Source organism: Cibotium barometz, chromosome 45 (assembly GCF_041138505.1).
Source record: "Cibotium barometz isolate CiBa-2024 chromosome 45, ASM4113850v1, whole genome shotgun sequence".
NCBI lineage: Eukaryota > Viridiplantae > Streptophyta > Polypodiopsida > Cyatheales > Cibotiaceae > Cibotium > Cibotium barometz.
This window is the reverse complement of record NC_141090.1, coordinates 36,306,372-36,332,612: the sequence shown is the minus strand read 5'-3', so window position 1 is coordinate 36,332,612 and position 26,241 is coordinate 36,306,372. Positions and strand designations below refer to the sequence as shown.

Genomic DNA, 26,241 nt, shown 5'->3' with positions numbered 1-26,241 from the left:
GCATCCGCCAGTAGGGACGGTACGTGCACCATCGACTAGCTGCTCCTGCTCAGTGGGGGTAGCCCAAGGGCTTTAGTGGAGGCCATGGGCGGCAGAGAATCCTGCGCTGCAGCCCGGAGTCTTTTTTTATCAACCAATTACATCCTTCCATGTGGCGCAGTGCTTTTTTTGAGCACAGCGTCTTTTTTATCAGCTAATTAATTGCTTCCATGTGGCGCACTCAGATTGCACACTTTTCTCCGGCCTTCTTACGCTACCACGATGGTAAAGAATAATAAGATAACAACAAATAATGGTTATTAGAATTAATAATAATAATTCTGATATGCCTCTTCCACGGTTCTTTTGTTCTTTTCTTGCTTCCGCAGAGAGCGAGAGAGAGAGAGAGAGCGACCGAGCGAGCGAGCGGGCGCGCGCGCGCGCGGCAGAGCGAGGGAGCTTTGCCATGGTTCTGCATTTACAATGTTGCTTTGATCTCGCAGAGAAAGAATCAGGTTAAGAGGGATTTCCTGCCCCCCCCTCTCCGGGCACACTTCCACCCCGCGATCTGTTCTAGCGATGGCGCGTCGTCCCCTTCCCTAATTCTCAAGAGCTGAAAACAAATACCTTGTGCACCATCAGAGCTCCTTGACAGAATAAACAGCAACATCGTCTTTGAAGGAGTTCATATCTTCTACTGTTTTGTTCGCTCTCCGAAGAGGTAATCCTAACAAAATCTACATTTCTTTTCTGTAACTATAAACTCGAGATGACCCTAACATTACAAAAGGAATTTGTTTTAACGGGTTATTATCTATCTGTAGCATTCAATCAACATCTGTGCACAATTTAGGGCATAATTAACCTCTGCTACGCTTATTCTCAAAAGGGTTTCTTGACTTTTTGTGGCTATATATAACTTTCATACATCTGACAATCTGCAGATTTGAGGTCTCTAAGTCATCCACTCTTAAAATGTAGTTTTTTCAACAATGAGGGCAACTAGCCAACAATTTGGGCGATGACACCTTAACATAGTTCTATTTTGAGTGCATTATCTGCAAAGAATTGTTCGGAGGTTTTCGGATGTGCTAAAGAAATGATAATCTCAGGGTTTAAATTTGGTGTCATAGGTCTTCAGGATTGCATATCAAGTCTTTCTCCATTCACATTCTTGTCATTGGCAGGGTGGTTTGTGCGGCACGGCACAGTACGATTTCCAGGAAGATGCCACATTGTGAACAAATGGAGGCCCTATATCCTCATGGCTTGGCCTTGCAAGTCCTTGTGAGGACATCTATGTTTCTCGGAAGGCCTGAATTGGTGGAGGTTAGTGGATGAAGGCGAGTTCTTGCAGCAGCAGGCTGCAGGATGATGACGATCTTCATCATAGAGTCTGATGAGCCTTTGGGTCCAGAGTTCAAACATGCCTCTTCTTTTAGCCTCTTCACTAGGACACAAGACAGCCTTCTTTATGCTTACATGCCAGGAGCAGATTGCGATGAAATTCGCAGCGGACACCTTGACTTGAAAACAGTGGATCTTTGTCATTTCAAAAACATGTTTTTTAGTGATATATGATTAAAGGCCTTTCCTGGTCACTTAGTGGTCATCATGCATCGGTAAGGTTCTCCAATGCATGTCTTTTTTTTGGCATTCCGGATTGAATGACCTGGCAGTTGACGGAACTGTTTAAACAGTTATAAAGTTATCAAGCTGCTGGGGGATGGCACATATGGGAGTGTGTGGAAAGCACTTAACATCCATAACAATGAAATTGTAAGTTTATGCTTTTCACCTTCTATGCTCTGATTCTAGGGGCTGTTGTGGCAAATCTTGGTGCCGAGACTGGGGTGTTTCAAGTTTACTGTTGTACCTATTTTCTATGGCCAGGTTGCTATCAAAAAAATGAAGAGGAAGTATTATTCATGGGAGGAATGCATGAGCTTGCGGGAGGTAAAGGTATGTGCAACATTGCATATGCGAGTCCATTTTTCTTGTTGTTTCCCCCCTCTTTTTAAACTTTTATATCTGATGCAGTCTTTGCAGAAGTTGAATCATCCACACATTGTGAGACTTAAGGAGGTTATTAGGGAGAACAATGAGCTGTTTTTCATCTTTGAATACATGGTATATATCAACGGTCTTCTTCTCAGACTCAGTGCTCATGTTTGACTATTTTCATTGGGTTTGATGGGCCGAATGATCGCTCACCATTGTTTTGGTGTTATTCGTGCTCATTCTGTTTCCTGATGTGTTATTTATTTGGTGTTGATGGGTGAATCAGGAGTTCAACTTGTATCAAGTCATGAAAGATCATGACAAACCTTTATCAGAATTGAAAATAAGGAACTGGTGTCTCCAGATATTCCAAGCATTGGAGTACATGCATAAAAATGGGTATTTTCACCGGGATTTGAAGCCAGGTGATTTTTCTTCCTCTGTACATGGTTTGCAGATGTGGAGGTTAATTGCGGCACTGTTGTACAAATTTCTGAACCACTTTGTATGTGTTTTTTGTCTTCAGAAAACGTGCTGGTTACAGGGGACCTCATCAAAGTTGCAGATTTTGGATTGGCTCGGGAAGTTCACTCCAAGCCACCATACACTGACTATGTTTCCACTCGATGGTAATATTTTGTATCTGTATGTATGTATGGGAGGAGTTTGGTTTTAGATTGTCTTTCCACCAACCATTATATGTTACCATTGTCGATGTATTTTGAAGGTATCGAGCACCGGAAGTACTACTTCAGGCGCGCTCTTATGGTCCTGCTATTGGTACTCTTTGATTCCCATCGCTTTTGTGATTGGAATTTTTTGATTGTGTTGCTCGTTTTTTATAACCACAGTCGGACAAGCTTGCAGAGTTAACACGAAATTGTGCAGACATGTGGGCAATGGGAGCAATAATGGCAGAGCTTTTCAATCTTCAACCCCTTTTTCCGGGGGAAAGGTTGAACCATCTGGTCTTCTTTTAGCAAGAAGTATTTTTTAGGTTGATAGATCTGAGGCCTTGGGCAAACTCTGAGGTTCCCTCACTGGGTCTATAATTGGCTCTGGGATGGGGTCTTGAGTAGGGAAACTTAAAGTTGAGGCTAACTTAGTGGGTGGTTTTTCAGTGAGCTGGATGAAATTTTCAAAATTTGCAATGTGATTGGTACGCCAAATCACCAGACATGGCCTCAAGGCATGGAACTTGCCGCTTCCATGAACCTTCGATTCCCTCAGGTTTGGCCTTGGGCACTGTACATACAGCATGTATGAGCGCAGGATTACATTGTATCAGCTTATAGAGTTTGTTATTGAGATTGAGTTAGCATTGGTGTTGATGGTAGCTTCTGTGTTAATGCAGTTTTCTGCAAGTAATCTATCTATGCTGATACCAACTGCAAGCTCGGATGCAATTGACCTTATACTGGTACCGTTTGGGTTGAGTTTTTTTTTTCTTTTTTCTTTTTTATTTTTTGAACGGGCTCAGGATGTCTATTGATTATTGCAATGCTTGTTGCTATCTTTTGGTGAGATCATGTATGAGAGTGATCCCAAGCTGTATTGATTGTTGTTGCACACTCATATGGAAATGTCATTGTTTTTTCTGCAGGCCTTGTGCACATGGGATCCAGAGAAAAGACCCACTGCAGCTATGGTCCTTCAGCATCCGTTTATCAAGGTTCAGTTTGTTACTCTTTTCTATGGTGTACGGGCTGTCATTATTTACCTGTTTCTTTTGATTTTTTTGCAATGCAGCTCCCTTGGAAACAGTAGGAAGTGTGCTCACACATTTAGGACTCAAGCAACGTTCTAAAGCAGAAAGAATATGCATAAAGAGTAGGGACTAAAGCACTTTAGAGACATAATACTCACCCTTACCTGCTGGTCCTTCATCCTCTCGGACCTCTCCCCATCCAAGGAAAAGGGTGTGGTTTAGTATTCGAACTCTTATCTAATACTTTCACATTCGGAAGTAAATTGAGTAAGCAATTTAATCTTAACACATGTTTTGATGGTATTAGACTCTAGAGATAAAATCAAGGGTCTTTACACATGCACACACCCCCTTTAAAATCAAGGGTCTTTACACACACACCTAAGCCAATAGTGCAGGTACAGATCTATGCATAACTTGACATGTGCACTGTTGAGTTAGAACAATGCACTGGGGCCGGCTTTGTCAGGTGCTTTGTGGTAATCCAGAAATCATGAGTTGTACCTGATGCAATCTTAGACCCGCCAAGGAACCCCTCAATGATGTCATAAAGTCTTGAGATGCATCAGATACTATTTTAAGCAAAGAATATTGTAAACTCAAACTTTACTATCAAATTCATTTTTTAAGAGCAAGAAAAGAAGTAATATATGTGATGATATTCTCTTAACTATCATCTAGAAAATCATGAGTTGTACCCGATGCAATCTTAGAGTCACCAAGGAACCCCTCCTTGATGTCAAGGAGGCACACCACAAGGCTCAGCCAGGTCTTTCAAAGGTGAAGGGAAGAATCTAGGGGAGTCTGTCAAGTGATGGGCCTAGGGCTGACATCCTTCCCAAGGTTTATTTTCTCATGCACTACTGTTTACACCAAACTGAAAGTGCCTGTGATATCATTGAAAATGAAAACTCCAATGTCAACTTTAATCATACCCAAAATTCTAAATTGGTGGATGCACCACATGCCCAAGTGACTAATCCTTGGGCAATGCCACTTCACACTCACAGTGTATTGTGTTAGCATTATTCATCTCCTGGTAGTGTGCCCAAGTTGTGTATCAGGGGTGCCCAGATGTATCCCGGGCAACACCTTATTTTTCCCTCTGTTCAGGGCCCTTGGTTGTAGGGTTGGCCACCCATTATTCACATGTTTATTTTTTTGTCCAGTCGTGAGTCTTTTCTTTTGGAGCAAGTCGGCCAGCTTATTTTGAAGCTATATAAGGGTTGTCTCCTTCTCATTTGTACTCACCTTGACAGGGGCTTCCAGGCCCAGGTCCTCCCTCAGGGGAGTTGCTCATCATGCCCTCAGTTACAGGGACCACCCCTTGCACAAGGCTGATTGTATCATTACTTCTTCTTCATTATGCAGATTCGTTTTCTTTCTCTCTGTGCCTATGTCTCACGCTTTCCGCTGTGCGCACTTTTGACATGGTATCAGAGCACCGGGTTGAAGCTCTTCTACAGAAGGTATTTTGGCGTTTTTTTTCTGAGAGAAGATTTCTGCGTTTTTGATACTGCTGGTTGCAGAGGAGGAGGGAGCGTTGTGGTCTTGTTTGGGGCAGCCAGAGGAGGTACCCTCAAGGCTGCGTTTTCTGCCCTTGTGAGCAGGTGAAGAGCAGCCAGTATGGCTGCGTTTTTCTCTAGAGGTGGGCAGCCTGGCTGCGTTTTTCTTCAGAGGAGATGCTGGGCAGCATGGCTGCGTTTTTCTCCAGAGGGGGTGCTGGGCAGCATGGCTGCGTTTTCTTCCAAAGGAGGAGGTGCTGGGCAGCGTAGCTGCATTCTTTCTCCAAAGGAGATGCTGGGCAGCATGGCTGCGTTTTCCCCCAGAGGAGGTGCTGAAGGTGCTGTGTTTTCCTCTTCCCTCTTTTCTTCTTGGTACACGTGCTGCCGGCTTTTTACAGCAGCGTTTTTTGCATTATCTCATCTGCATTTCTGGAGGCAGTGGAGGTAGGTGTTCTTTTCACGAATGGTGCCTTCCCACATGGCCTTGAGCCGTTGGTCGGCTAATCTTTGCTTTGTCAGAGTTTTCAAACTCATGGGTGCACACTTGGATTCACATCCTCGAGGTGTGTATGGAAGACAGTTAGTCCTTTCTCGACAGCAGAGGGGGTCTATGAGTTTGTGCTAGTTCAGCATAGTCTTACTGGTGTACAGGTGTTTCCTTTAGGTTCTCAGGGTGTTCACCTTGAGAGGGGGATGTGGTTACTTGGCAAGGTGAGCCACTCCTATTCCCCAGGCAGATGGCCTTCTGGATTACAGGTACAGGCACAGGAGTCTTCATCCCTAGGATGAGCATTGATTTGGGAGCTTGGTGTACAGGTTGATATCGGCATTCATGCAGAGGCAGGCTAGGTCACTTGGTGACGAGAGCTGTTGTCGAGGTTCACAGGTACTTGCTCAGTTGCAGGATGGGAACAGGATGCATGGCAGGTGTACAGGTTCATTGGGTATAGGTAGGTACCAGTGGAGTAGCAGTTTGGAGGAGATGATTTACATCAGATTGTGCTTTGGGATGATGAGTTGTGGATGTTCGGTTCCACAGGGACACGTGACTAGTTGGTTGGGAGCTTGCCAGCTGGGGGTGTCAGGTTTTGGCAGGAGAGCTTTCTTGAGCTCAGTGCCATAGTTAACACCAAAGAGCTCAGGGGGTGTTGCCATGTGATTGGGTGACTCATAGGGGTGTGTGAGTAGTAGTCCCATCACGCGACGACGAGTTATGGATACAGGTTTTAAAGGTCAGGTGCTAGTAGGATTGTCAGCTACAGTGTTGGAGGTATGTTTCTTCCACTTGGAGTGTTAGCAGGACAGAGAGGCATTATTGGACCGAGGGATACATGGAGATCCGGAAACCTTGTATCTGGAGATTGGTGCCCAACAAGCTCAGAGTTGGAGGCTTGGGTACCAAGGCTGATGTTGACATTGTGGGCCTCTAGGGTGTCTAGAGGGGGTGCCAACAAGGAGACAGTTTGGCGGTGTTCTCTAAGGAGCATATTTTTTCTTGGAGGTAGAGGGAGCACATTGTGTGGATTGGTGTGATACAGATTGGGTTGGAGATATGGACATTTGGTGGTTCATTTTTGGATTTTGTTGGACTTCTGGATTGGGAGAAGTTTCTTGGAGTACATGGCAGAGGCGGGAGCAGATCAACTTCTCGACTTGCTTTGGAGGTTCCTTTTCCAGCTCCTTGGACCGGTTTCTCTCCCAGGATTTGAGAGGGGGTGTTAGCATTATTCATCTCCTGGTGTGCCCAAGTTGTGTATCAGGGGTGCCCAGATTTATCTCGGGCAACACCTTATTTTTCCCTTTGTTCAGGGCCCTTGGTTGTAGGGTTGGCCACCCATTATTCACGTGTTTATTTTTGTCTAGTCATGAGTCTTTTCTAGAGCAAGTCGGCCAGCTTATTTTGGAGCTATATAAGGCTTGCCTCCTTCTCATTTGTACTTACCTTGACAGGGATTTCCAGGCCCGGGTCCTCCCTCAGGGGAGTTGCTCATCATGCCCTCACTTACGGGGACCACCCCTTGCACAAGGCTGATTGTATCATTGCTGCTTCTTCATTATGCAGATTCGTTTTCTTTCTCTCTGTGCCTATGTCTCACGCTTTCTGCTGCGCACTTTTGACATATGCCCCCAGGACCTATGCCTAGTGGTGGTGGAAAAATCAACCAGTAGCGCAAGCATTGCCTGCAGCTAGACAACCACTGCACTTGCCTGCATTGCCAGCAGTAGGAGCGGCAAAACCTACTAGACAGTGGGAGTCGTCTTGCAATTTCCTCAAGTGGAAATGCCACCACCTTTGTTGCCACTCCAACCAACTTTGCCAGCCTTGGCTGCCTGAGCAATCATTGAGAAGCTCTTTGGGGTTGAAGATCTCTGTTGCTTATTATGTTGTGTCCTAGAACATGACTTCATCATACAATATAATTAATGCTTCGAGTCAAGCTTGCAAGTCATGCATTGATGACCAAATATTTTTCATGATCTACTTGATCATACAATATAATTTAGGCTTCAAGTCAAGCTTGCACATCATGCTTTGGTGACCACATATTTTTCATGATCTCTCATCCTTCCTGCAACACTCATCACGTCTCTATTCATCCACATCATTTACAGCCAGTTGATGACTACATCCACTATTCACATTTGCCTATTTACTCACAGGAGTCATCTCGCTGACATTATCGGTGCTGATGTCATGAGTTGCAATGTCTAAGTTCATAGTTTATGCTTTAGTTGATGGTCTTAGCATTTTTCATCAGGAGTGATCGGTGTCATCGTATTGCACGATAAGTAGAGGGTGATATGTTTTTCAACCGCTTATGCAACAGGTGCAAAGTCATGATGTCTTGTCCATGTCTACGAGGATATATCCACATATTAAGACATGCCATGCTGATAATTTTTCTTGTAAGTTGATTGAACTCTACTGTCTTTTTCTTCTTGAAATGCTTGTTACGATATGATAATGATGTATATGTAAATTGGTAATGATGGTAGTGTAGGCTCAGAACACACAGTGATTCTGTTTGATTACAGGGACACAACATGCATATCCTTGGAATGATAATGGAGCCATTGCTGCAGAAGGGGTAGACCACTTGCCGAATACAGAGTTGTCTGTTGGCTGGAGTGCTCCCAAAAAGCGACATCCAATAGTGTCAGGTCTGCGGTATGAATGGTAGATATGCAAACATTTTTATGAATCTAATTTTGGGCTCATGAAAGTGTAATCATTTGGTTTCATAGGGATGGATAGGGTTGGAATTATTGGAGCTATCAAGCAGGTAAGATGGTATCATATCTGTATTTTGCATGAAGTTTTCTGAGGCGTCTCTTTAGTCATTTCTGCAGCTGTGCGTGTGTAATAGTCTTGTTGCTAGATGACAAGAAGCACATGTGTTGCAACTCCCTGACCCTCAGTACACTCATGTAAGCAGGGAAGTAAGCAGTTATTAGTTGCCAATGATGCCTCTACTATCCAGTCTGAAGCACACCAACCTGCAAATCTACAAGGTCTGTTGTGAGGCACAAGACTTCTTTGATAATGTGCTGGTACTGCATGTTTTCCATGCTCACTCTTTCTCTCCTCCCTCAGCTGTCGCAGTGATCTCTCCACACATGATCCCAAGAGCATTTCCTGCCGCTGTTCCTGTGAAGGCCTCTTTGCCAGCTGCCTGCACTGCAAACAGGTATCACATTTATAGTCTCTTGTCAGTGCGAGTTAATCATAGAGAATACCTTATCAAGTGTCTGACTGTTTGCTCTCCTTTGAAAACAGGCAGAAGATGCAGGCAGCAGTGGCAGTGACCCCCACTGCTGTCACCTTTTCTACTTTGCAACCAAGCATACAAGGTCTATTTGGGCCCCCTGCAGGCTTGCGTCATGGGCTTGTGCCTGCTGGCATCCACTGGCTTGATAACTGTGTTAGTTCTGCATCTTCGAACGATTATTAGTTGCTAACATCATGCACCGGCACTAACGTCTTGGTTGGTTTATTGTTACCTTGGCTGGACTTAGTTGAACTGTGTTAACTCACTACATTTGTTTGGAGGATTTCATGTCTGAGTAGGTTGAAATGCCATCTCTTTGAAGCTCTGGATGTTCTTTCTATAAGTCATTGAATCTGACATGGGATCATGTGATGAATCTTGCTTATGGTCATGGACAGGCTACAATTTGGACTTTCAATTCTACTCAGTTAGAAAATTATATATCAAATCACAGGTCTACCATGGTTGTAGGGAAAGAGGGAGGGACTGCTTTCTGTAGCACTGAAGACTTCTTTTTGTATGTTTCTATATGATTTATGAATCCATTAGAAAATAAACCTTGCTCTCTTCAGCTGGAGAAGTTTTTGGCTTGTTAATGACTATATATAGGTAAGTTCATTAAAAGGAATCTACACCTCATATGCTAGAATAAATTTCACGCCTCGGGAGGAGAAAAAAGGGAAAGCATAAAGGTGATGTAGGAGGGTGGAAAGACCCAAACATTTGCTATAGATTTTTCAGAGTCCTTCCCAAGGAAATAACAATGCCAGATGCTGCCTTGTATGTTGGAAATGTGAGCTTCAAAGGTTATGCATGTTTAATTCAGCACACCCGAAGCTATTTTTGTGCTACATTGGCTTGAGAGCTAAACTTTAATAACAGTCCTTACATTTTTTGCATGGACTTACTGTATATAGCTGTTTCCTTGTATGCCTTTCTTTGATGAAGATCTAAATATTTTATCCTGCTTGAGCTATTCTGTTCTTAACCATGGTTGAATGTCATTATGTGACTCAGTCTTCGGTGCTTTCAAACATCTTCTGATTGAATCATTCATATATTTGGCTTGCCTGAAAGGCTTGGTGTTAAAAAAATGACACATTAAAGGCTTTAACCCATCAAGGTGTTACCTCTATTGAAGAGCATTGATGCATCATTCCTTGTCAGAAACTGCAGAGGCTGATAAATTTTGATTTGCTATGAGCACCATTTTTAGAAGCACCGGATGAGAAGCAACATAAAGTAATGAACAAGTTACCATAGATTGGATCTAATGGCCAATGTTGAGCTTCCCTTTTTTTAAGGTCATGCATGCTCACATAGATAGCAAGAACTTAGTGTTAGCTTTGGTCCTCTCTTTTTTCTTTGAAGTGCTTACATTTTAGTCTACCAAGGGCTCTTGACCCCCCAGTTAATAGGATGTGGCCCTTGGGTTTTGCAAAGTTATACCCATACTTGACAATATTTTCATACAATCATTGTTAAAGGCAACAACCCTATTATCACCCAAACAAGAATGATTTAGTAATCATTGCAGTCATTAAGAAGGGGATAGGAGGATTAAAATAACATTTCAATGGGATTGGGTGGTTGACATTACAACCAAGCGCGAATCATTTAAAATGGGGAATGTTTAAAGAAAAAGAGGCTCTAGTGTTTATCATGTTTTGGTGCCGAAATAGCTTTTGAAAGCATAGAGTTGAAAGGTTGAATGCAAGGTCCACAAATCCCCAACTCAACATTAAGAGGAAAAAGCTTGAATGATCAAGTGCTTATAAGCTTTGGAAGTGGTTGAAACTCTTCAAAAACAAAAAAAGGGTTAGTTACACACAAAATTTAGAGTATCCCTAGTGTGTGTACACAGACATGGGCACAAGAATTAGGAAATTAATGTGGTGAAACCTTACAATTTGGAATTCAATTCATTTATTAAAAATTAGGGAAAATTTATGGTGCAACATTATAGTTTAGGATTCAATTGATCTATCACAAGAGGCTTGTGATATGCTAGTGGAATGGACATTGGTACTAATAAACATTGATGATTGTGGAGGGATGTCAAATGGACTTGTGTTCAATATGCTGAGGAAGAAAAATGGTTGTATTAGCATTGGGAAATAAGAGATTGGGTGGATGTAAGATAGACAACTTGTAAATTAATGAATTTGAGCTAATACCATAAATAGAATTGTATTGAAATAAAATATTGAATCTTTGCCTAAAATAAATTTATGTAAGTTGACATAAAAATTTGAGTTTTTAGTTTGCATGTACTAGTGGGACAACCCATGGTTGAGTCACATCTTTTTGTACATCAATTAACTCAAACAAACCACCTAGGGCCAACATGGATGATGGGGGATATCTCGATACATAGTCCAAATATGATGCAAATCTATGCCATCGAGGTCATTTGAAAAGACAATCAACTTGAAGAAAATCACAATCTCGATACATAGTCCAAATATGATGCAAATCTATGCCATCGAGGTCATTTGAAAAGGCAATCAACTTGAAGAAAATCACAATTTTGAAGTCAGATACTTGGCATGAAAAAATACACCTCTTGTTACAACACATGAGGAGATATTCATGATGAAGAAACTCTGTATGATGGATCTTTGGGAAGAACTAAATAAAACAGTTTGTTTTTATCTCTCCAAACTGGTTAGATCATATGCCAAATCTTCAAAGTCCAATCAAGGCAAGCCATTATTCTTCTATAATAATAGTTTCATGAAACCCAACAAACCTTGGATTGCCACTTATATACGAACTATGCTAATTGTGTTGCATACATGTGATTGATCCGCTTTAATCATAACATAGTAGTATTAAAATAACACTATTGATCACATTCTCAAAGCACTCATATGATGAATGATTTTTTGTTATTGGGCAAAGTACTTATATTGTGAATGATTTTTTTGTTATTGGGCTTGTTCATAGCTTGTTGAAGAGATCAATCTAGTATTCACACTAGATTGATTTTTTGTTATTGGGGCTTTCTCATAGCTTGTTGAAGAGATCAATCTAGTACTCGCACTACAAATAATTTTTTTAATTGGAGCTTGCCTATAATGTGTTGTGAAGAGACCAATTTGTGTAATTATCAATAGGATGCATGCAGGCCTTATGTTAACCACTCCATTAGTTAACATGGTTTTGACCGTCGGACCTACTACCGAAAGGCACTTTGCCATCTCACCCGCACAAATGAGCACTTACTTGTGTAAGATGGCATTGAAACATAAAAAGTAGCCTTACTATGTGCATAATATTAAATAGAAAAAGTCTATGGACTTAGTGTATATAGTTACCTAATGCTAGTAATAGAGGCTGTACTATTTTTTTAAGTTTGACTGGCCTAGTCTGAAAACTAGTTATTTGTATATAAGTCATTTTTTACAATAAACAATACACAATCATTCCCTTGCAATAGTTTACTTGTGAGCTCTCCTTCTTTTCTCTTCTTGCTTGCTTGTATGCTTTTGAATTCACGTTTGCTAGATGGATGCTTGCTTGAATAGGTTTAATTAAAGGTTTCCCTCTTCCAGTAGCTTCTTCTTTCACTGCTTTTTGTGAGAGAGAACCATCGCAAAGGACTATCTCTTCTTGCCTCCATCTAGGCATTGAAAGATCTCCCTTTACTTCTTTAGCAAGAAGTATTTCAGTGTGACAATGGAGTGAGGATAGTAACGGATGAGCTAGCGCACCCACAATGGAAAGTTGCATTTGCGTCTCGAAGGCAAGACCCAATGATACATGCTTTGGCAGGCCAAGATAAGCTCTTCATCAAGACAAGAAGTTTAAAGCAATGTCAAAAGATATAACAAGAGATAAGATGCATGAAGTGAGCAAGACATTCACAACCAACGATGCCCAAGGCATATATCATAAAGCTTGGATTGTCTCAAGAGCATATGTTGATATTTACAAGCAATAAAACAAAGGATTTAAGAGGGTTATGAAGAAAAAAATGAACATTTCCTCTCCTAAAACCATAGCTTGTAACGGAAAGCTTGCAGAAAAATCATATTAGGACATTGATTATCAGTGAACTTTTCCAATTTCTAATTAGAAATAGTTTTTTTAGACAACGAGGCTATTTTTTCAAGGAAAAACACTTATCTCTTAGTTTCGGGGATAGGTGAACCTATTTAAACACTCCTAGATTTAGCTTTATGCTTCTTCTTCTTTTGTATTCTCTAGATTCCCAATAATGATACCATTGGTAATAGTGACTCCATATGCAACATTGGCACAATGTCTCCACCATCATTGGTAATGTCTACGAGTTACAACAATATCTCTACATACAAATGTCCAACATCAAGTAATTTATTTTTACATTTTTCCACATCTATGACATAAATCTTGCATTAGCTAGGGTTTTAGGGCATTGAAAGCCCTTGAGAGAGGGGTTGAATTTCCACAAACCTCTCAAGGTACCCCACCATGCAATATGAGGGCTGAAGGAGCGCCGACCGAGGCCACCATCCCTTGCCTATCCTTCTCTCAGAAGCGGACCTCCAGCTCCTTCCTACAATAGTTGCATCTCTAGACACCTCCACACTATGTGCAAGATTGTTGGTAGCCACCCAGCGCGTGTATTTCTCAAATGGCAAGAACAAAGATGACAAAGAAAAGTGGGGACAAGAATAGGTCTTGTTGCTAAGGCAGCAAGTGTAAAGGTAGAACATGTGCCTATGAAGGAAAAATCTATAGGTCTTCTAAGGAAGCATGGAAGGGCCCGATGGTTTTCACAAAAGTATCAATGCTTAAAGACATCAAAAAAGCATAGAAGGCACTTACGAATAGAAGCGACGTTTTCAAAGATTATGCAGGAGCATATGTGAAAAACATAAGACCTTACAAGCTTTCAGGTGGTAGAGAGAAGCTCTTGCTTGTTTGCAAGAGGCTTTATAAGAGTTTTTCATCGAGTTTTTGCAAGATAGTTATATATTGGCTGCACATGCTCATAGGATTACACTTTTGTATAAAGATATTCACTCTATAAGGAGAGTGCATTATAGATTCACAATAAATTGATTCTAAGGAGGATTGGATTGATAAAAAAACTCATCCAAGCAAGAAAACATGTGATGGTGGGATAAAGATTGAAGGAGGAGGACCGGATTGATAAAAACACTCCTCCAAGTAGGAAACATGTGATGGTGGCAGAGAGAAGCTCTTGATGTTTGCAAGAGGCTTTAGAAGAGTTTTTCATCAAGTTTTTGTAAGATAGTTATATATTTGGTGCATATGCTCATAGGATTGCACTTTCGTATAAAGATATTCACTCTCTAAGGAGAGTGCGTTATAGATTCACAATAAATTGATTCTAAGGAGGATTGGACTAATAAAAAAACTCCTCCAAGCATGAAAACATGTGATGGTGGGATAAAGCTTCAAGAACTAACCCATGATGTTAATACAAAAAAGACAGCTGATTTAAAATTAGAAACTAGTAGAACAAAAAAGAATCAAGAAACACAACATAGAGTAATCACATTGGATGCAAACAAAAAAAGGCAGGTGATTTAAAATCAGAAACTAGTAGAACAAAAAAGAATCAAGAAACACAACATAGAGTAATCACATTGGATGCAAACAATGAACAATCACACTTGTTGATGTCTTGAGGCTTCAATGTGTGATCATGTCTGCCCAAAGAGAGGGAATATGAGGGGAATATTGACTTCCAAAGCTAAAGACGTGGTAATTCTAAGAGATAGAAGAAGGGAGATCAATGATGCAATCATTTCTCTCTCTTTAAGGTATACACTAGGCCCTTCATGATAGTCTAGAATAGTATTCCAAAGGAATTCTTTATAAAACTTTCTTTTTTTGTTAAACTCTCTTAATGTAGAGAAGCCAAATGACATCCAAAGATAAGTTTGGATAGTGGATCCTACGTTCTCAACTTACATTAGAGATGCAAACAGAAGATAAATTAAGACATTGGTTCAATGGTGTCCCCTTTGATACTATCAAGGTTTCTTGTTCCCTTATCATGAAAGATGCTCCCCCTCTCTCTCTTTCTCTATGAAAAAGAATTTCCTATAATGACAATGTCCCTTATTCAATATCTTTTATTTTAGGAGCCACTAGAGCTTAATATCAATCCGATATTGAATAAAAAGCATCATATTTCATGAATTCAATTCTTGGTCTTTATGGAGATGTAAATTTGTAAGTATTTGCTTCAAGTTACCTCACCGTGTGATAATGGAAACCCTAAAGCAAGTGCATGCCTTTTTATTACACGATGGAAAAACTGCAACATCTTTCATAATCTCTTTGTACGACTTTAATGTTTTCTCATTTTTAATTTACAATCTACAAATTTGTAAATCATATAGTCACAATAATAGAGCATATGACATCAATACAAGACTTATATGTGTTAATGAAATACTTCAACAAACCTGTAAGTCTTTATTTTAATATCATCATTGAAGAGAGAGAGTGTGTGTGTGTGTGTGCTCATGAAGTGTGTGTAAATGTGTATGTGCACATGTGGTTGTTTTAGTTTTTTGTTGTTTTCTTGTTTTGTTTTGGTTTTTAGGTTCTTTACCTATTCTTGGTAGATATGTCTATGTTACATATATACAATCAGGGTTTAAAGTTCTAGATTATCATGTGGGCTCAAGGAGAGAAGGAGGCAGAGAGTGCTTGCCCCCATACAACGAAAGCTTGGATGCCAGCACCCTTGGCATGTGTTGGTGTGTGCTTGTCTTAACTTTGACTTCCACTTAGCAAGTTGGTGTTGTGTTATGGTGCATAGGGTGTTGTAAAGACACTTTGTGGTGCCGAGGGAGTCTCTATGAAACTCTTTAGGAGACCTGCTGAAGGGTGACTCCTCTTTGATTGGTTGACAAGGGTGCAATGGCCCCGCTGCACATGGACTTGTTGAAACTTCCATGGTTTCTTCTAACTTCTTCATTATTGGTGTTGGCATGTGAGTCAAGGGCTAAACCACTGCTCTCCGATCCTACTTAAACTTTGGGGGTGATGTTAGAGGCATAGCTTTTGGTCTCCACACCCACTTGGATATAACATTCTAGGGTGTGTTTGTAGACACAATGTGGCATGTTTTTCTTTGATTTTGGAACCCAAATGGAAGGGTTCCCTTTATAAAGGTCATGAGTTTCTAACAACTTCATTGGGATCCATTAAAGTTTCATCTACTAGGTGGCATTTGGTAGTGGGGCTATTGCATAACTCTTTCTAACTTAGGGGTTTGTGGTGGTGTAGATGGTGTGGTTTTTGGTACCCAAGCAGAAGGGTTTTGTAGAAGCCTTGAGCTTCTAGTACCTTGTGACTAGGATCCAACAAGGTTTGAGAGTAAAGAGTATAACACTATTACTTGAGGTCCCTGTTTGGTATGTTTGTGCTCGTAGGTAGGCTTTTGACCAAAAGGTGGCTGCAAGTTGGTGTCAAACTTGCCTTGGTCTCTAAGGTACCCCCACTCCTTTTTAGTGACCTCTCCGAGGGTCCATTATTGTGGTTGATACTACTTGGGGGGGTGTTATTCATCTCTATCAATGATGTTTTGGATCTCCACTATGGTTAGAGGGGGGTGGCCGATGTATCGAGGCAAGAGGAGTGTTGAGTGTTGGGGGTCACCTAAAGTGATGATGTGTGATTGGATGATAAGGTTTGGGATGTTGAAAGGTTTGGGACATCCTCATTCACCAAGGGTATCGTAACCATTCCATGGAGGAGATTGAGTGTCGCGATTCTTCTTCACTAGGTAAGTATGCAATTAGTGAGACCACCATCCATCCCCTTTTAAGGATGATATCTTATTGTGCCTATGGGGGGTCACATAAATCTTGCAAGATGTAGGTTTAGATCAATGAAATGTTGAGAAATGTGGTGTCATTGAGCACAAGAATGAGGTAGGGAGTGAGAATGAGTAGCTAAACAAGAGCAAAGTCTAGCATGAAGCCACATGAGCAAAGGGAATTATCCCACATTGATGTACAAGCCCAAGGGTGTACCTTGTCATATAAAAGGGGGCCATTTCAAGCAATGGACGTATGCTATTGGATTGGAGTTATACCTCTTAATGGTATGGGACATCAAGGTAAAGGTATGATGTACTTCATTATAATTCATGTGTGCATCCCTTGGGCTCGAGGGTGGTCTTGTGGATGAGATTATACCTAATTTATGCATTTTTATACATAACAATTATCTAGATAGATCTTAGGGTTTTAACAGTGGTATCAAAGCAATCTCTAGTTAATTGTTGTTATTTTTTCTTTCTTATTATAATTTTTAGTATTTTTTGAAGTAAATTTTAATATTTACTAAATAAAAATATTATTTTATTGTTTTGTGTTGATGATTTGGACGTGGATCATCAATATGGCGGTTGGAATGTGCGTTTCTTCTTTTCAATGGACGAATCGACGTTGCGGGGGAATTCTGTGAGTTTAATGCTATTTTTTTCTATTTTTTGTGGTTTAAAATAAGTATTAATGAAAATTTTTACCTAATTTTTTTTTTTTTGTGGTTTAAAATAAGTATTAGTGGAAATTTTTGCCTAAACACCACATATTTTATTGTGGATATTTTTGGTAGAATGATTTCTTTGATTTTTTATAATTTTTAGGAATTTTTTCCTAATTTTTTAGAAATTTTTTGAGCATTTTGATGGTTAAAAATGTAAATTTTTATACATTTTTGCGGGTTTTTCCCCAGGTATGCTATCAAATTTCTACCGATTTTCTGCTGAAATGTAGTAGGGGGTAGCATGTTGCATGGAATGCTCTCCCGTGTACGTGGGACCCTCTTCGCCTTTCAATTCTGATTTTTCTTTCTTTATTCCTCTCCCACGTGTGAACGTCTCTTAATAGGTACAATTTTATTAAACACTAATTATAATTAATTTTTAATTATTATTAAGCTTGATTTAATTAAATCTTAATTCTTCTCTCTGATTACAGAGAAGGAGGGGGGTAGAGAGAGAAAGAATTTTTTTTTGGTTGAGAGAAGTAGGGTAGAAGAGAGGTGAGAGGAGAGGGGAGCCTCCTCCTCCATCTCTCTCTTGTTGCACAGCGCCGCACAGCGGGGGGAGGGGGGGGAGGGGAGGGGGGTTTTGCTGTAGGCGGCCAAAAATTGCTTCCCCATTACAATTTTTTTTTCAAAGCTTTAAGCCTTAAAAGTTTTTATTTAAATTTTATTTTTTTAAAGATTTTTTTATTATTATTAAAAAAACTTTTCAAAAGCTTTTGAAAGCTTTTCAAAAAAGCTTGAAAAAAAGCAAGAATTTTTTTTTGAAATTTGATATAAAAAGTTCTCTGAAATTTTTTTGAAATTTTATTTTCTTGGAAACTCTTGGCTTTCCGCATTCCTGGGAAACCTTTTGGCTTTTCGAATTCCGAAAAATCTTTTGACCTTTCGGATTCCCGAAACTTTTGACCTTTCACATTGTAATTTTTTTTTGTCTTTTCATTTTTCCGAAATTGTTGGCTTTCTGTATTTCGAGAAAACCATTGGAATTCCAAAAAATTTTGACCGTTCATATTCTAATGTGTTCGGGGTTAATTAAATTTTTTAAAAATTTCTTAAAAATTAGTGGAAAATTAGACAAAGGTTATTTTAAATTTCTGAAAAATATGGGGTTGGTGTTTGGCATGTGGTGTATCCATTCGGGCGCCCGTGACCATTCAAATTCTTTTAAAATATATATTTTTTGACCCAAAAAATTATAAAATCCATTAAAATTGTAAATTCTCATTGGATTTGAGAATTGTCGGGCTGAATTGGAAATTTCGTGAACAATGGGATTCTCAGGAAAAATAAGGAATATTCTAGAAATTATTTTTAGAAATCTTAGAAATCGGTATTTTTAAAATATCAATGGTATTTTGGCAAATCTAATTGCTAAAAAATTTCTAGAAAAATATAGGTTTGGAATGCCATAAGATAGGTTTGGTGGAATTCAAAATTATCGTATTTTGAGGCCCTATAAAATTTAGAAAAATTTGGAAAAATTATGATAATTCTTTTTCTCAAAAAATTAAAAAATCATGATAATTCTTTTTCTCAAGAATTTAATATTTTTGAGGGTTATTTAATGTTGAAGTACATTTTCTCGTGCACAAAAATAACTCTCGCAGATTTTCGTCTCACGGAAATCCATCTCATGAAAATAACTCACGGATTTCCGTCTCACGAAAATCCATCTCAGGGATTTTCGTCTCACGTAACTGACTCTCACGAAACTAAACCTCACGGATTTCCTTCTCACGGAAATCCAAATCACGGATTTCCTTCTCATAGAAATCTCTGTCACGAAATTAACTCTCATGGCCTGCACTTTCACGGTTTTAGCACCTGCAGTGTGCACTTTCACGTTACATACATATATATGTATGCATGTGTGGATGTATGTATATGTAGAATGTGTGTATATACATTGTGTTTTATTCATTGCAATGGTGTTATCTGCGAAGGAAGCCGGTAAAGCAAAGGGAGCTATGAATACCTTGGAGTCTCTCCTCTCTTCTGCGGCTGCCTTTGTTGAGGGCGGAGTGCAGGAGGCCTGCGAGGATTCCTGCAGCATCTGCCTCGACCTCTTCTGCGACAGCAACCCTATCACGGTTAGGGTTTTGCGTTCCGATTTCATTTAGCCTTATGTTAGGGTTTAATTTTTCTGCTCATTCGTTTATCGGTTAGGTTTCTATGATCATAGTTAGGTTTTGATTATGTATTACAGTTAGGGTTCGGGTTTTTGTGCTTTGATCTTAGCTAGGGCTAGGTTTTTTGTTTTGCGGTAACTTGAGGTTTTTAGATCTTGTCTCTGCTGCTCATCCCCTGGTCCCGGTTAGGGCTGTAGCATTGCGCCTCGTTTTTTTAGGGTCATGAGCTAACGGTGAAAGCCTGAAGCCCAAGGTGCGCCTTTACCCACAAACTGCGGATCAGAAAATCAGAAAAAACATCACAGATAAAGCAATCGCAATTAACATCGACAGGATGATAGAATGCGCAAAGGAGGACCCCTCACTACATTGTTAGGGAGTTGGAAGGGCAAGATTGCCTGTCTATCTTGCACGGTTGACCCTTGCTGACCGGTACACCCTTGCCTGTAATCAGCAGGGAGTTGGATGTGCAGCCCTGACGGGCCTCTACAGCTGCACCGCCAGCCTCCACAATCCCTGATAATAATAAAAACCACTTTCTACCCTTCATTGCTTTTTATGTTTCCCCTGCCCTGCTTCTCTTTCTACAGCCTTAGAGCATGTCGCAGCCCAAGCTTTTCTATTCAATACGTGGCGCAGGATCGAGATCTATAAAGCAGAAGAATAGTTTCATTTCTTGTGTGACGTCCACACCCATATCTGCAAGTCAGATCACTCATCAATGTGGTGACTGTTGGTAAAGGAAACAGACGTTGAATGGAGCTTTGCTTCATTTTGATTACATTATACATCTGTAGATTAGGACCTTAAACTTGTATATACAAGAGTGTGCTAGTAGATTAGGACACAGCTTTGTATGATACCATTGCTTGTGTAGAGTACATGTTGGTGTCCTCACCTACGCAGCCAGGCAGGGTCCTTAGGGATAAATCTAAAACTGAACTTTGTTTTTCGTGATCTGTAGGTCACTTCTTGTAAACATGGATATCATCTTCAGTGCATCCTAGAATGGTAATTATGCTGCCCATGTCCCAAGTTACCACAATTTACTGTTAAAAAGTGTTGGATCTTTTTGTTTACTTCATTGCCTTGTGCCCCGCCCTTGACTTGCCGACGTGTCGATCAGGGCACAGAGGAGCAAAGAGTGCCCAATGTGTTGGCAGCCCCTCAGCTTAAATGATCCTAGCAGGTAATGGCTAGAACTTTGATTGAAGACATCATGACTGTGTTATCTTAAGAAAGATTAAAGAAAGACCTGTTAAGCTTGCCATATTAACCAATTCTATGCCAGCCAAGAGCTCTTGGTTGCTGTGGAGCAGGAGAGGTCTGCTGCTTCGTCGCCTTCAGTCTTGCTTCGAAATTCAGTTGGCGGGTTTGAGACCCATCAGGTATGCTATTGTAATTTTCCCTGCAAGTTATTAATTTTCAGCAATATCTTGAAGCAGTATTTTTGTAATAAATATACGGCTACCTCAATGTGTATAGGTCCCAGTTTTTACCGATGATTCCGATTTTGAGCAAAGGGTTATGCATCATTTGGCTGTGGCTGCTAGAGCTCATCAGTTTGCAAGGCGCGAGTCTTTGCGCAACAGGTCGTCAAGCAGGCAGGATCACCCACAACTTGTGGTGGTGCCTACAACACATCCGACACAGGTATCCTTGGCAGCAGACAGTCGTGTTGCCATGGGTGGAAATTTTACTCCTTTTAGTGCAGTCGGTTCTGCTCGTGAGCAGTCGGTGCTGCAGCCAGCTGGCAGCTTGAGTGATCCTCTTCGAGCTCGTGCCACCAATAGGACAGGAACATATGCTGGAAGGCTGGACAGGTATGTATGTGATGTGTGGACAGACTTTTGATGTTTGTATTCCTTTCAACAATTCTTTTTCGTTGTTTGGGCTGGTGGAGACAAGAAGTAATTGTATGCTCTCACCAACAGATACAGCACAGATCCGGAGAATATGGAAGAAAATCAGCAAAGATCAGCATTCTCTGAAATTCTTTCTATATCAGAGTCCTTGAAGTCACGCTTTACTGCGGCGTCATCCAGGTGGGTGGGTGTGTGCATGTGGTTATGTGAGAGTGCAATGCAGCCAGGCCCTGCACCTTCATGTCAGCATGGGTGTATTTTTGATTCCCTTCTTGTGCAGGTACAAGGAAACTTTTAACAGAACAACCAAAGGCTTTAGGGAGAGGTTGCGAACACAAGAAAACAGGATGTCTGACCTCGGAGCCCACGCTCGGGATATGAGTGCGGGTGTGGCTCGAGTTTTAGAGAGGATATCTCCTGAATCAAGTGGGAAAAAGAGAGGAGAAGTTGAAGTACCGACCACCTCGAGTGGTACGTCTTTGTTGAATGACGCGAGAGGGCCTGAAATCAGCAGCACGTCAGAAGCACATTCTGGAACTGGGTGCACTACCAACAACCATTTGGAGGGACAAGGAACAAGCAGAGCTTTGCTACAGCCACTGACTGAAACCGTTTAGATAGAAACCACCCAGAAGTTGTTAGAAAGCATTCACAGATGAAGCAGAAAAATGACAATGCAAAATTGGGCTTCAGTTCATGAATGAGGCTCTTGTGGCGTGTTGTGTTGAAGAAATATGGATTCCTGCTGCCAGGGACCTGTTCAAAGGAGCTACTTTTTATCGTTTGCATGGAGTATGAAGAAGACCAGTGCTGAAGGACAGGGCAAGGCAGAACTGTGGAATCACATCACAAACTGGTGAAGCAGTGCTGCTGGATCTTTTCTTTGTCAGTTTTAGAAGGTGTCTTGCTGAGAAAGTCTCGCTCTCAGGTTCGATCTTCTGGTGTTGTGTTTCTCCATGCTATGTGCATATGGCTGGTATTGCTGGGTCTCAGTCCTAGATTATGTGTACATCATCTTCAGATATTACCAAGTTGGTTTGATGTAAATATGCCTGTACCTCCTTTCAGTAGAAGGTTGTTCAGATAATATTATTACAGCTTTGATATGTATAATCTCATTTTACTTCTCAGGGTCGGCATTTATAGTCACATTTTGCAGCCAGATTAATCTCTCTCTCTCTCTCTCTCTCTCTCTCTCTCTCGCTCTCTCGCGCGTACGCTCGCTTGCTGAGTGCTAGATGTGTGAAGACAAATGTCAGGTTAGTTAGGTTCTTTTCATTGGTAGTCAGGTGGTGCACTGGTGTTATGCTGATGGTTCTGACCTATCTGATATGTTAAGAGATGGATAAATTATAGTGCTCTGAAATTAAATGATTTATTTTGGTTGGCATCAGGATCCAACTGTAATCTTCCTTAATACCAGTGGTGGAATGCGCTTATCTGGCTGTGATTAGAATTTAGACACCAAGCTACTGATACCTGTTTTTCGAACATTTTGATTGGATTTGGGGCACTAAGTGTTTTCAGGTATAAATTGGCATTTTTGGCAGAATTGGTAGAATTGGGGCTATTTTATCTTATTTTCTTTTCCCTGTTCATTCCACTATGGGAATATGCTGCACGGTTTGATTCACAAGCCACTATTTAAACACACTTTTGCAGAACTCAATGCTTTTCTCATGGCGCTAAGATTGCATTTTGCTGCTGCTTTTTTTTGTTTTTTTGTTTCACCTGCCTTTATAGACTCTTTTGTTGATTCAAATCATATTACTTTCTGAGTTACTCTATTGATTGAACTTCAAATTTTAAGGGTTCACTTCCTTGTATGCTTACTGTTGTATTCCTCTTATCTTGAGGAGTCTATTTAGGAGCAATGGCTTATTAGGTGGTTTTATGAAAGGCACTTTGTGTGAGGACAAGTTGAGTAGCGAGAAGTCACAAGCACTTGATTGCACACTATTGTCAATGTTGAGGATTGGTCTGACCTAGATTGCGCAGAAGTGGCAACTTCACGATGGATTGGGAATTGACCGGATAGGGACACCATGTTCTTTAAGTGTAACAAGTAGCCTTTTTTAAGGACCTTAAAGGTCCTTGTTGCCTTGTCTTGTAACCCTCCTCTTTGCTTTACCCTTGGACATGTTGGAAATTCTTTTATATAAAGATTTTCAAAGACTTAGTTTTATCGCTAAGGAAAATCTAAACAAACTTCATGATTTCGACAAAGGTCCTATCAGATGGTCTTCCTTAAATATATTGGTAAATATTCACATCATGTTTAACAATATAAATATGTTTTATTGTCTAAGGCACCTTAGAGCTAAGCATCTTTGTTAAACTTTCCTCTTAAGTCCTATTCATATGTCACAAGTAATTTATGTAATTTATAACATAAATTTGTTCCATGCTTTGTTCATCAAACTTAAGCAAGAAAGGTTTTGAAACCTTTGTTTATGGCCATAGCTAATTTTGGTTTTTAATCTTTTTTGTTGTAAAAAAAAACACAGTTTTCACACTCTAAAGAATTTTTATGAAACAGCTTGGGCTTGTGAACTTTTTTTAAGAAACTCTACATAAATTTTTTTTTTCAAAATGACAATTAAAGCTATGAAGCATGTTGCAAGGCTCAAGCTTGGGTTTCAAAATAGACATTTCCCACTTTAAGAGCAACAAGCAAAAGAGGCAAGCATCCATAGCTTTTTCCAATAACACTTTTCATTGGATCCTTTCGGTCGAAGAAGTAGTATTATATGATCTTTATTCTAGCTTCTTCCATGAGCATCTTTGAGCATCCATAGCTTTTTCCAGTAACACTTTTCAATGGATCCTTTTTGGTCAAAGAAGTAGTATTATATGATCTTTATTCTAGCTTCTTCCATGAGCATCTTTGACTTTGCTCAATAAGTTTCTTTTCAATCTTTGAGTAGTTTTTTGAGATGGTGAGAAGTGGACTCAATTGGAGTAGGTGCTCTTTATTAAATTTCTACCATTTTATTAAAAAAATCACAAAAAGGTGCCACTACTCTCATTCTTCTTACGGGGTTGAGAGTGACATAATATATACTTTTGAGAATGTTGAGCCTTTTTGCATGTGCTACATGTATTGTAGAATTTAGAAGGAACTCTATGAAATAATATTTGGAAGCTTCTTGAACAACAAGTGTAGATATTGTAAGAGGTTACAATGCATGGTGCTTACAAGAGAACACCATAAGAAGTCAGCTCTTCCACATCACAACAAGTGTAGATATTGTAAGAGGTTACAATGCATGGTGCTTACAAGAGAACACTCATAAGAAGTCAGATCTTCCACATCACAAAACTTTAAAACTCAAGTTATACACTAACAGAGATAGAGAAGAATATTGTATTACTGATAGGATACAATAGATGGCAAATCCCCGCACTAGTGTGCTCCTGTGAAGGAAGCTTCGATCATTGATCTAAAACTGCTAAGATGAGATACAATAGTATTACTGATAGGATACAATAGATGGCAAATCCTTGCACTAGTGTGCTCCTGTGAAGGAAGCTTCGATCATTGATCTAAAACTGCGAAGATGGAGGGTTGTATGCTAGTAGAACCTAGGGAGTAAACTCACAATGATGACTTATAAACTATGTGGAGAAGGGCCTGGCCGTGTATCTATATAGGCTTATATATGCGGGGCGGCCATGACATAATCTCGTAGGTCCACGTTCATAGTCAGTGCCACCATCCATGGTGTAGACTCAACCCGTAAAGATAAACTAGACAACAGTATCCCCACCTCCCACGGCCATCCGGGCTCATCTTGGGCCTTGCAATGTTAGGACAAGATGTCCAAGAGTAAAGTCTGCCTACTCTATGCGTGGATCGTTATAAGATAATGGTCCCGTGTAGCATGTAGCCTATTTGTGAGTGTGCCAACTCTAACCTAAGCCGTCTCTAAACCATCTAGCATCATAGGTCACCTTCACATGTGATACCGGGATACTGCTCAAACATGGCTGCTACTCATAATGGGGGCTGTATAAACATGAGCTAGTCGGTGCCTTGACAATATCATATAAGGGTGGAGCATTAATATCTAGCATCCCCGCTCAATGTCCACCCGAATAATGTGAAGTACCTCTTTGGTCGGATGCCAAGTCAATGAAGATGCCGCTCCATCTAATGTGATGATAAATCTCAATGTGTTTCATGCAAGCATGAAACATAGGATCCCAAGCAACAACCATGCAACTTTGGTTCTCACATTGCAATGTTGTAGGCTACTTTTGCCGCTCTCATATCCTATAGAATCCTCCTTAGCCATAATGCCTCACATGATATAAAGCATGCAACTTTGTACTCAACCTCTAATGATGAGAGTGCAAGATTGGGCTTACTAATCCAAGAAATGCATCTTGAACCGAGAGAAAAACAATACCTGGTTTACTGAATCACCCGCCCAATTTGAGTCACAAAAGCCACTGAGGGTCTTGTCCGCAGCATAGGTGATGTTGTATACCTAAGTACCTTGGATGTATCAAAACACCTCCATACTTGCTTTCCAATGATTCTCTCGAGGCTTGTTGGAGAACTTGCTCAAAACACAAGATGGAGTCATATTCTAGTGCATGGCTACCATCCACTTTGGATCCCCTTGTGCTTCAATAAAGGTGTTAGGCTCCTAAATCTTGAGTACCTCTATCATAAGAGCAAAACTCACAAGATTCTCCTGAGCCCTAATTTGCTCCTCCAACCTTCTAGATCAATGAACATTTTGAGGC

General features: G+C 40.4%; 2 protein-coding genes across 2 annotated transcripts; both read left to right on the top strand.

Annotated features, from left to right (window-relative positions):
* The first annotated feature begins 290 nt into the window (after positions 1-290).
* LOC147612701 (cyclin-dependent kinase F-4-like) lies at positions 291-9,520 on the top strand. Its single transcript, XM_086783270.1, has 18 exons — positions 291-700; positions 1,167-1,601; positions 1,680-1,758; positions 1,873-1,941; positions 2,020-2,109; positions 2,267-2,405; positions 2,507-2,609; positions 2,708-2,760; positions 2,869-2,935; positions 3,102-3,210; positions 3,335-3,400; positions 3,584-3,652; positions 8,022-8,100; positions 8,230-8,355; positions 8,440-8,477; positions 8,631-8,706; positions 8,789-8,882; positions 8,972-9,520. The coding sequence occupies exons 2-18, from the start codon at positions 1,594-1,596 to the stop codon at positions 9,144-9,146; spliced, it is 1,440 nt and encodes a 479-aa protein (XP_086639396.1). The 5' UTR covers positions 291-700; positions 1,167-1,593; the 3' UTR covers positions 9,147-9,520.
* Positions 9,521-19,292: 9,772 nt separating this feature from the next.
* Positions 19,293-22,614, top strand: LOC147612700 (E3 ubiquitin-protein ligase RHF2A-like). The gene is made up of 7 exons (XM_086783267.1): positions 19,293-19,582; positions 20,586-20,632; positions 20,748-20,810; positions 20,913-21,009; positions 21,107-21,444; positions 21,556-21,666; positions 21,767-22,614. Exons 1-7 carry the CDS (start codon positions 19,355-19,357, stop codon positions 22,101-22,103), a joined length of 1,221 nt encoding a protein of 406 aa, XP_086639393.1. The 5' UTR covers positions 19,293-19,354; the 3' UTR covers positions 22,104-22,614.
* Positions 22,615-26,241: the final 3,627 nt, after the last annotated feature.